We start from the raw sequence: 12,443 nt of genomic DNA on the forward strand, positions 1-12,443 counted from the left end.
GCGGTTCAGAGTCAATTATTTATTTTGAGAGACAATAACTTTATTTATTGTGCTCTTTCGACTTAACTTTGCAGACTGTTTACTTTCACAGACAGCTATATTACAGATTACAATAGGGACACTTTAACATTACAAGCTATCAGAATTTCATCTTGCTTTTTCCTCCTCGACTATGAGCTCCATATTCTCATATCATACTATATGAGCCATAAAAGCATGATATATCAATTATGATGTATTAAACATATACAAATTGTCAATGTTCTGAAAAAAAAGTTTTTTTTCTGACTGTTATTTCTTACAGCATGCATATCAGGCGTTACAGGGTTAAGATTCATATTCTAGCCACATTCAAAGGTGGCATTAAATATATTCTTCACAGAGAAGGCCATCGCAGAATGCATCATGAAGAGTTCAGTAAAAGTGAGAGAAATATTGACTATAAATATGTTTAATGTTAATTTAATTGTAAACTTATTTTACGAGCTGTTATGCTTACTATTATTTTGCATTTAGCTTGCAAACATGTTTATGTCAAACTCTACTGAAATCAATTTTGAGTTGAGTGATGTGTTGCCTAGAGCTTTCCATATCAGAGATTTGGTGTAATTTTTAATAACATGCACACAATTGAAATCCGTTCTCCCCAGACTGTTTTATTTCACTCATCAAATGGAAAGTTGAGTCAAACTTTCAGTTTTCATTTACATTTTGCATTCATGCAGTGTATACACTGACAGCACCTCTTTCAGGGAAGAAAACATACTACCATCGCCAGCCCCTCAATGCAATACTTCGAAAGCGTTTTTTTCTCTCTCGCTGGAAACATCTGACCTGAAAATAACTTTGGGCCCAAAACTCTGAGACGACATTGAAAATCTGGGTTTCAAAAAGACTTTTGGAGATGTTGAAAAAAAAATAGAATTATTTAAGTAAATGCAAACTGCTGTTAAACACAAGAAGCCCTTGTTATTTTCATCTTCTAGTTTTATGCACTTTATTAATTCAGCACCATGCTCTGCAAACACTCTCATTTTGGCACTGAACCAAAATTCTCTATTCCTCAGTGCTGACTACATTTCTCAGCAATGTTACTCATGAATTATGCTTTTACCCCCCCAAAAAAAGGTGTTATATATAAAACCATTTTAATTTTAGTTTGATTAGCAATAGCAAAAGTCCAGGGGTGTTATTAGTTGGATACTGACATCTTAAATGCTAATTTGCTATAGCAGTCAATGAATCTCTGTACACCACTTTCGATTACTATTCATTAGAATTACCGGCTTAATAATTGCATGGCAAGTTAACAACCAGGGGCCGTATTCACAAAACATCTTAAGGCTAAAGGTAGCCTTATTAACTTGCCAATTTAGGAGAAACTCTTAAAAATAATTAATGGGCATGTAAGTCCTAATTTTAGGACTCCTAATTTTTTGCTCTAAGAGTATTTTTCAAAGCTTTTTAGCACTAAAATCAGCTCCTAAATCTGTAAAGTTATAGGAGTAGTCAAGAGGATTTCTAAGTCACTAAGACAAAATCACAAACAATACTAATGGCTGTTGCAGGCAATCCGCCTCAGTAATCCACACTGTAGGCTAGCCGCTACACCATTGAGGCAATGGGCGATAGAGCCTTTTCTTCATATATGCAATTAAATTTTTTTGATTTATAGATTTAATGCAATGCAATATTGAATGATGGGGAATAAAACATGAAAATATCGTCGGCCCTGATGGTTCGAGTTCGAGTTCCGGATCATGGACCTTTCCCAAACCTTGTCTCTGTTCCACCCAGCTTCCTGTCTACTCACTGTCCTATCATAATAAAAAGGCAAAACACGATCAATAAATCTTTAATATATAAATAAATAAATAAATAGAGTAAATAATGTCTGATTACCTGGCAGTTGTTTCACGAGTTCAAACTTACAAATGATCGGATTGAGTAAAAGAGTAAAATAAGCCTATTTGCCGTGCTGTCCGAGGGGATCGAGGGCTCCTTGCTCTGAATTTAGCCCAAACCCAGAGTACTCCCCCGTATCCCCGGCTTGGAATAGGAACCAGCCGAGAGTGAGGCCTCCTCTCAAGCTGATTTGATAGATAAGTTGAACTCCTCCCGAACTTTGTTTATAAAACATAATTTGTTGCTTGAATTCTGCAATCTCTTGAGATGCAGACATGTAAGAGGCTGACAATTATCTGAACATATACTTGTTTAATTAGTCACACTTAGCCAACTTGATAACTTGTTCTACAATATTGATCACAATATTCTATTATATTTGTTAGCCAATCATCGTGGTCATAGTATAAGCGTGATGACATCATCCATTTTTGTGAAAAATGCTATAATTAATTAATGCAACAATAAAAAGCTGTTAATTGGTTAACTGTAGGTTAAAACATCGCTAAAATATTATTATTATTAATGTATTATTATTATTATCATCTTAATAAAAGTCTTATAACAGCTGCCCGTTCTTTAACATAAACTGTAGTAGGCTATTACATAAATAGTATTATATGATTCTTTATAATTATATATATAATTCATTATTGGGTAATGGAATCGAACTTTGATTAATATCAATGCACACTCATGACTTATTAACGAAAGTTATTATAACGTGCGACTACCTAATGGATTTTAAAAGGCTTGATTGCTAATTAATCAAACGTCGAAAGCTTGTGTAGTTTAACAGCACAAACAGAACACCCCCGTGTCATGAAGAGAGAGAGAGAGAGAGAGAGAGAGAGAGAGAGAGAGAGAGAGAGAGAGAGAGAGAGAGAGAGAGAGAGAGAGAGAGAGAGAGAGAGAGAGAGAGAGAGAGAGAGAGAGAGAGACGGGCACAAACACTCGCATAAATGTTCAGCGCCGCGACACACTGGAGCGCACCGAAGACTTAATCCGCCTGTGTCGGCGCGCGCTTCTTTGGGAAACAAAACATGTCTTGGCTCAGTGTGGTTCACTACTGCCCCGTCAAAAAGGCAGCAAAAACAGATAAAATATATCCAAATCATCGGGGAGTTTTAAAAGTTAGCACACAATCTTTGGTATGATACGTCTGGCGTGGAGTGTTTGGCGGATTGCGCAGCGCTTCAGATTGGATGCTACAAGTTTGAAGTCGAAGCGCGTCTTGGATGAGAATACGCCTGGAAATGGGGGATCAGCGCCAAGGGTCCTCAAAATGGATTTAACCACCATCACCTTCACTTCGCCGAACTCATCCGCGGATACTAATAGCACGTCCGTGCCGAGACCCCCGCCGCATTCACAGTGCGTGGCGATGCTCATTGTTCTCGTGGTTACCGTGATCATCTTGGTAACCATAGTGGGGAACGTATTAGTCGTGGTGGCCGTTTTCACCAGCCGCGCGCTGCGTGCGCCACAGAACCTCTTTCTGGTCTCTTTGGCGTCTGCTGATATTTTGGTGGCCACTTTGGTCATTCCATTCTCCCTAGCCAATGAGGTGATGGGCTACTGGTTCTTTGGAAGCACCTGGTGTGCTTTCTACCTGGCTCTGGACGTGCTCTTCTGCACTTCGTCCATTGTCCACCTCTGCGCCATAAGTTTGGACCGGTACTGGTCAGTCACCAAAGCGGTCAGCTACAACCTAAAGAGAACCCCGCGGAGAATAAAGTTCATGATCACGGTGGTGTGGATCATTTCTGCGGTGATTTCCTTCCCGCCGCTTCTCATGACCAAACACGATGAGCTGGAGTGCTTGCTGAACAACGAGACCTGGTACATCCTTTCCTCTTGCATGGTGTCGTTCTTTGCCCCTTGTCTCATCATGATTTTGGTGTACTGCAAGATCTACAGGGTGGCCAAACAGCGTGCGTCCACTGTGTTCGTGGCCAAGAACGGAATGGAGCGACAACCGTCGCAATCCGAGACCTGCTTCGTGCGTAAAGGCAAGTCAGAGACGGAGAGCCCCAGTAGCCACAGCTCGGGCAGTCGAGAGCGCAAAGGCGAGCTCGACGACATCGATCTGGAGGAGAGCAGCATCTCCAACAGACAGAGGAACTCGCGCTTCGCCAAGAGCAGAAAGGTGGAGGGTGCACAAGCGTGCCCAAAGCAAAATGGACGGCTGTCATGGGCTTGTAGCCGCGGGTCGGAGCTCGAGCAGGAGCCGACCGCGCGTCAGCTGTCTTTGTCCAAGTCCAAACTGGCACAGATGCGAGAGAAGCGCTTTACCTTCGTGCTGGCTGTGGTCATGGGGGTGTTCGTGCTCTGCTGGTTTCCATTCTTCTTCACGTACAGCCTTCATGCAATATGTCGAGAAAGTTGCACAATACCGGATTCTCTATTCAATCTCTTTTTCTGGATTGGTTACTGCAACAGCTCTGTGAACCCCATTATTTATACAATTTTCAACAGAGACTTTAGGAAAGCGTTTAAGAAGATAATGTGTCAGCATTCTACACGCACGTAAATGCACATGTATATGGGTCAGTGACAAATAAGAGTCAGAGGGGCAATCTTTTGTAAATATAATACATATAATTGGCTATAATATAATACAATATAGTATAACACATCTGCCTTAATGTCTTAAATTCTTTCCTTCACCAGTTTTCAAACAATATTTTATTATCATATCATGAATTGTGATTCATGAATATAAATAAGTTTTCTATGGCTGAACAAAACATGCCCTTTTTATAACAAGCATTTAAAAAACACACACACAGTAATATGGTTTTATAGTTTTCTTGTCACATGAAAACAAAATGGCTTTCTGCTTGTTAGTCACAATGATTTTGATGGTGGACTTTCTTCAAATATTAATAATATTTTAAACCAAATTGCTTTACTGCTTGTTTTGTAGTGAAAGATATAATGAATGCCAACTTTTCTTTTTTACAAAAATGTAAGCCCATTTTACAATCTCCAGCTAGTTACACTACCGTGACATTTTTTTCTTTATGCCACACAATGTGACTTATTTTAGTAATCAAAAACATTTCATCATAGAAAAAGTGTATTTAAGTATAAATTGCTTTCTTGTTGTATCTTTGATGAAGTACCTCAAAAATGAGCGTCATGTCATTGACCCATATATATCGTCTGTGTTTGTTTGAGTTTGTCTATGTGCTTTGCAAATAGTTTTACAGGATCTCCAAGCATTTCTCTTGCTCTTTGTGGACAAATTTTGGAATGTAGTGTATTCATATTTAAGATTTTAACTTACAATATACAGTATGTTTATTTCCTCCTAAAAAACACGGGCAGGTGACCAGGTCAAATGTGAAAACTCCTTTAAAGACCACACATAATGTGGCGGTCCACTTGAATTATGTATAATTCATAGGAGTACATGTTCAAAATACTGCACAACTGGATCAAAAAATCTTAGATATGACACAGACACTTTCCTGAAATTGTTTCAGTGTACAAAGACATTAATGTGAGACGTTTTAATAAAGTTTTTGAACCCGTGTTTATGAAATGAACTTACAAAAACGTTCAACTGTTAAAATCTCGGAATATTTAATAGCCAATTACCAGATGGAACGATGCAACTGTTTGTTGATTAGAAGCACATGTTTTTCAGTGTTGTGACGACACTGCAGACCTGAACTCTTGCCGCTGTCCTCGGTCCTGCAAAGGCCTGGAAAGCAACCCTGGCTGTGAGTTTGTCATCCAAAGGCCATTAAATACATGCAATATTCATTTTTTCCTTCCCCCAATCTGATGATGTAAAATTAACTAGATCAGTCAAAGGCTGCATAAGATGACAAGGATAACTGGGGTTTTAAAGTCTAAATTTGATTATCCTCATTTAAATGTAATTTATATGTTAATGCCACCCTAATTATGTAATGAAATGTCCATAGCGTTTACATCTCAGTTCATATCATGTTTAAAATCAAAGATTAGGCTATATGCCAAAGCTGATAAGTCTGGGCCAAATAAGAATGATTCATTTATTATGTTGCTTGTTTCTCCTTATTTGGCAAACAATCATATCCTTATTGTTCCAAATCTTAACAGTATTGTGATGTTAACTCATCATCACTATGTACAGGATTCTATTTACAGTGCACTCATGTAAAATCTCAGTTGAGGGCTGGAACAAAGGACAACAAGACCCTGTGGCACAAAAGCCACAGGTATATAAAAAAGGTATATTACAATACAATACAATACAATACAATACAATACAATTTGTATAGCACATTTAAAAACAACTGGCGTTGACCAAAGTGCTTAACAAGGCCAAAAAGACAAACAATTTAAATAAAAATATAAACATAAAACACACACATCAAGATATATTAAAAGCTATTGAGAAAAAATGCGTTTTCAAAGTAGATTTAAAAATCGACAAAGTTTGGGCAGATCTGATGTAAGCCGGTTGGCTATTCCATAGCTTAGGTCCAATGGCTGCAAAAACGCGATCACCCCATTTTTTAGTCTAGTTCGAGGGACAGATAGTAAGTTAGAGTCCCCCGATCTGAGTGATCGACTGTGTGGGCGGATGAAGTAATTCAGATAAGTACTGTGGAGACTGGTTCTGCAATGACTTAAAAACAAATAACAAAACTTTAAAATCAATTCTAAATTGAATCGGTAGCCAGTGAAGCGAGATCAAAACTGGTGTAATGTGTTCAAATTTACGCTTCCCTTTGAGAAGGCGTGCTGCTGCATTTTGGACTAATTGTAAACGAGTGATGCATTTCTTAGGGGCACCAATATATAAGGAGTTACAATAGTCCAATCTGGATGTTACAAATGCATGCATGGCAATCTCAAAGTGCTTTGCAGACAAGAAGGGCTTAACCTTAGCTAAAAGATGGAGATGATAAAAACAGGACATCATATTTAAGGTTGTTATCAAACCAGACCCCCAAATTCCGAACACAGGTGGTGCTGTATGGTAACAACGTTTGGAGATCAAAATCATGAATACTACGATCATTGGAGCCAAACAAGATAATTTCGGTTTTGCTCTCATTAAGACTCAAGAAGTTACTAGCAAGCCAGAGTTTCAGTTCGTCCAGGCAGTCCAGTATTGGCTTTAAAGCAAACTTGTCATCACGCTTCAAAGGCAAGTACATTTGAGTGTTATCGGCATACAGATGGAAAGAAACCCCATGTCTAGATAAAATAGAACCCAAGGGGAACATATATAGATTAAACAGTTCCGGGCCAAGAATAGAACCCTGAGGAACGCCAGACCCCAATTTCATTTCGGACAAACACTGTTGCCCGATACGAACTGAGTAACTCCTATTAGTAAAATATGAGCGGAACCATTGTAGCACCGTACCCCGAAACAAGACGAGAAATGAGAATATTGTGATCGACCAGGTCAAAAGCAGAGCTAAGATCTAACAAGACCAAAGCCACAGATTGCCCGGTATCGGTGGTAAGCAATATATCATTCATGACTCTTAAAAGTGCAGATTCAGTACTGTGACGATATTTTAAAACCAGACTGAAATTTCTCATGAATATGACTATCATTCAAGAAAGACTATAGTTTACTCAAAACCACTTTTTCTAGAATTTTCGAGATAAAGGGTAAATTTGAAATTGGGCGGAAGTTACTCAGAATTGTCGAATCCAGATTAGATTTTTTAAGTCGAGGCAAAACCTAAGCATGTTTCAGGCTGTTGGGGACGACCCCGGTGTGAAGACATTTGTTGATAATAGACAACAGATCAGGACCGATAGCATGAATTAGGGATATTTTCAGGGTTATTATCATAAAACTAAAAGTCAAAACTACTATATCAATTATTTTTGTAATAAGTAATAATCAATAATCGACACAACAAAAATTGATAATCATTTGGTTAGTCGTCTTGTCACAGCATTAGAGCAGGTTAATAAGGAGGATGTGTGAAAATTATGCAAATGATGAAAGGATCCTGTTGTGATTTTGTTCAAGTTGTTTGATGCATGCTGTTTGTGATTATGAATTGTTCAAGTCCAGGTGCCCCTGATTACACATTGGGCTCCAGTTCAGTTCATATGGATGCTCACTGCTGCGGGCCCCTTGGAGTCTGGGGCCCCAGGCCATGTACTCCACGAGCCCATTCGGTTATTTTCTCGAACTCAAACCAAGTTCCCTAATAAGAGCGCTACCAGAACTGGTAGTTATAGCTAAAGCAATCCCGCTCTCCTACTTGAAAGCTATTGAAAAACTTCTCTGCAATTGGCTTCTGAGATCAGATACATCATGTTCAATGACCAGAGACACACTTCAAAGAGAATGAAACAGAATAGCAAAAAGCAAGGACAGATTCCCTCTGAGGAAAATCTTGCCAATCATGTGCACCGCCTTCCGCTCTTGACACACCTAACACAGAGGATGCAGCTGTTTTAAAACAAATAGTGTGATATTGTGGTGGACACATGGTTTACAAGCTTTTAAACTGCAATATGAGATTAAACCATAAAAAAATGGAATATCTTGCTTCAGGCTAACGCTTAGAAACTGCATTTGCCAGAGATCCCCATCAGGACTCAAGCGAGAAGCTTAATTCGTTTTTCAGAGAACCATGATTGCAGTCGGTTGTCATTGAGGCTCGAAATAAACCCTAAATGAACAGAGCTTTTGGTGAAGTGACTAAAAGCTGGGAGGCGTCCACTTTGCATGCTCATTGATTACTGTTAGGAAAATGAGAGAAAGGAGTCACATGGGAGTCCTGCTTTCCCTGTGAGAGATGGAACGGGGTCAGATCGGGGGAAACTGGGGGCGGATGGGCGGGCGGCAGCTCCAGCACACACTAATCTGATGAGGGGCAGCATTGTGTACTGTGGCACAGCGGGGAACGATGTGAAGATGAAGCATTAAGTCCTTACTGGAACGTGTGCAACCTCTGAGCAAAACAACTCACATTATTGCAATAAAATAAAATAAAAATGACACAAGACATATGCTTTAGCAGTTTCATCACAAGACAACAAAGTGTTTCACTTAAAGAAATCATTGCATTATGTACGGTGGAGTCTAAAGTCTGAGATCACATTAAAAAAAACTATTTAAAATCTTATTTAAGGTTTCAGAAGAAAATATCACTGATTTTGCACTATTTCTGGGTCACTTATCATAAGTAAACTATGTGAACTCAATACCTTACTGATATTCAGGCCAACAACACTCTTGCTAGTGCTTTTACCAACACAGTCTCATCCCAAGGCGTCATCTAACTGACGCTTCTGACCATGCGTCAACATGCCGACGCACACACCACCCCCCAAACGTCAACATGAGACGCTCATCCTCGGGCGTCATCAAATGCCGCGCACCCTTTAGCGTCAGTTAGATGACGCTTCCGTTATGGGTAGGTTTAGGTCTGGGGTAGGGTTAGGATTAGACCACTAGGAGGCACGTCTCATATTGACGCTCAAGGGGTACCCTGTGCGTCGGCATATTGACGCATGGCCAAACATGGTCAAAAGCGTCAGTTAGATGACGCCTTGGGTGTGAGACTGGGCTGCTTTTACACAACAGTTCAATAAAGGAGAAGTTAATATTGGGTAACTTACATTTTAGATACAATATTGCCATTAAATTTCGCATTGACAGTGAAAATAGTTCCAAATGAAGTCAAAAAAGAATTGACCACTGATCATCTCAGAGCAACTCATAGTGGCACTTACTTCTTGAAATGAATCATTATATATAGGCCTACTGTATATATTGATTCACATATACAGTATATTCCATATATTTAATTCACAAAACAGTATGCGAAAAGTACTCAGAGGACGTACTTTTTTTTTTTTTAACCTTTATTTAACCAGGTGAAAACTCATTGAGATTAAAATCTCTTTTACAAGAGAGACCTGGCCAAGACGCAGCATACAAAACATAAAGAACAGTTTCCAACATATAAAATACATCAAGTACACATACATATATAGGCTAACACAAGCCCCTGTGTTGAATTAAATCTTATTTAACTGGTCGAAGTACTGGTCTTACAGAAACTGGTCGAAGTACTATTTCGACCAGTTTCTGAAGTGCACATCTGATGGAAACTTTGCTATCCACTGAGGCCAGATGGGAGGCGTTGTGAACTGACACGACACTGTAGGTCATATGACAATGACATGACAAATGTAGCATGTCTGGATTTCATTCATACTACATTATGTAGGGGAGAGCGGGGCACAACCTAACGCTTTTGGACTTTCTCAGTTTGTGTAAAAACCAATTTCCAGGCTAACAGAGCTTGTTGATGAAATCTAGCCAATTTAATGGGTAATTTACCAGTGGAGTAATTACATTTCATCAAAAAAAGAAAGGCCACCTACCCTTTTAAATATATTATTAGGGATAAAATACCACATAGAATCTGACCCAAGCAAGCATCTCTTCAAGCAATTAATTATGAATGTGTTGTTAGTATCATCAAAGTTCAGGACTTCAAGACCCTCCTCACGCCTTTTGTTTGCTAAAATATATTTCTTCAATTTGTGAGGTTTATTATTCCACATAAAATCAAGGAAAATCGTATCAATTTTTTTGGAGGTGTGATTATCTATAGCTAAAGACAGGGAAGGGATAATTCATCTGCTTTGGATAAAAATACTATAAAGGCTAAAATTGACAGATCTTTTTGTAGCCAGCTATTAAAAATATATTTTGTTTTGGATTCAGTAACTGTCTACTAATGACATGTTTCGTTATATGAATCACCAAATATTTCACTTCATTTTTAATTGGTATATTTTCAATTTCAGTTTCTACATAGTCAAATAAGCAAATCATTTCACACTTGGATAAATTAAGTTTGAGTAAAGCTTTAGACTGGAGAAACTTGCTCTTTATCTTTTAAGAATAAAGTGGTATCATCTGCTTATTGTGAGATTTGTATCTCTCTGTTAAAGACACTAAGACCAACAAAGTTATTATTGCGCAAAATATCAATGGGTAATGTTTCTACAACCAATACAAATAAAAATGGGCTGAAAGGGCAACCCTGTCTTTTTCCACGAAGATAGGAAACCTTGGTGATGTTTGTGAATTTAAAATTATACAGCTATCAATATCTTTGTACAACATTTGGACAACATTAATACAATTGGATGGGAATCCAAAAGCCTCTAAAGAGCTTATAAGGAACTGGTGCTCTGCAGTGTCAAAGGCTTTATAAAAATCAAGGAATAAGATTTCAGACAAATCATCAGACTCAATTTGTCCTTTATATTCAATAAGACCCAAGTCGAGTATTACTAATATGACGTCCTTTCATAAAGCTTTGTTTCATTAATGATATGATGTAAATGTTGTTTTAATCTCTTAACAAATAGAAGTAAATAATTTATAATCAAAATGTAGAAGTGTGATATGGCGCCAATTATCAATGATACGTACATCTTTGTTTGGTTTGGGAATAATATATATCATAGTGGGAATCATCGTTCCAGGTTTTATACATTCTTGAAGCATTAAGAAAAAGGGTTGCTCTAAAATTTCCTAGAACTGTAAATAATTGTAAAGTAAGGCCATCGCAGCGAGACGACTTCCCTTTTTTCATCAATTTCATTCCATCACTAATTTCAATTAAAGAAACAGGAGACTCACATAATAACTTAGGTTTGCCTGAAGATCAGAGGAGTATAAATGTCTATAAAAATTAGTGAAAAAATTCTCAATTTCTTCAGGGTGTTTGGAAACTGAATTGTTAACTTGCAAAGCAGAAATGTTTTTTTTTGTAACATATGAAATATGATTTTCGAAGTTGCTGTCTAATACAAAACCCAGGTGTTTTACTGTAGAGGATGAAGTAACAGTACCTCCTCCTAAATGCAAATTGTATTCTAAGAGATTCTGTGGACAGGCTTTTGGTCCAATAAGTAATACCTCAAGTCTTATCTGAATTTAATAGAAGAAAATTACAGGTCATCCAATATTTTATATCCTTAATACACTCTGTCAACTTGGAGATTGGTCCAGACGCTACAGTATTAATAAAAAATCTCCATGAGATTTGAGTGAATTAAACTGCAGCAGAACACGCTTGTTATTTTTTGTGGCAAAAAGCTGACGAGAGATGTTATTTCTGTGCGGCCTTTTTATGATGTCTTAAGTAGATCTCAAAGCTATTGGTGTTTACCTCTTTCTCTAACAGCTGACACCTGTGATGGGTGACCACCACAGGGTTTCTACAAAGACAATCATACTCTGAATTAATATGCAACTGCATAAAATGTTTCTTGATTTCACCCCTGAGAAATTCATACATCAAACCCATTGACACTTGTGATTGCCCTATAGAGAAGGAAATCTGATTGCCCTGAGGAAAACTGCCAATTTAGATTTAAGTAGCACACATCTGGGGTGCGTTTCCCGTACAACGACGTAACTCGATGCTTCACTACCATAGTACGAAGCATCGATGAAGAAATCAACTAGCTAGTCACGACCATAGATATCCATAATAAAGGCTAGATGTCTCGTCCGCGCTGCTGGCCAA

At 38.2% G+C, this 12,443-nt stretch overlaps 1 protein-coding gene across 1 annotated transcript; it reads left to right on the top strand.

The window, feature by feature from the left end:
- The first annotated feature begins 2,898 nt into the window (after positions 1–2,898).
- Positions 2,899–4,495, top strand: adra2db (adrenergic, alpha-2D-, receptor b). The gene has a single exon (XM_056262131.1). It carries the CDS (start codon positions 3,059–3,061, stop codon positions 4,436–4,438), a length of 1,380 nt encoding a protein of 459 aa, XP_056118106.1. The 5' UTR covers positions 2,899–3,058; the 3' UTR covers positions 4,439–4,495.
- The last annotated feature ends 7,948 nt before the right edge of the window (positions 4,496–12,443 follow it).

Source organism: Rhinichthys klamathensis, unplaced genomic scaffold (genome assembly GCF_029890125.1).
Source record: "Rhinichthys klamathensis goyatoka isolate OS25496 unplaced genomic scaffold, OSU_Roscu_1.1 h1tg000191l_1, whole genome shotgun sequence".
Taxonomy (NCBI): Eukaryota; Metazoa; Chordata; class Actinopteri; order Cypriniformes; family Leuciscidae; genus Rhinichthys; species Rhinichthys klamathensis.

Excerpts from the sequence above, each read along its gene's own strand:
- adra2db (XM_056262131.1), top strand. The coding sequence starts at position 3,059 with ATGATACGTCTGGCGTGGAGTGTTTGGCGGATTGCGCAGCGCTTCAGA.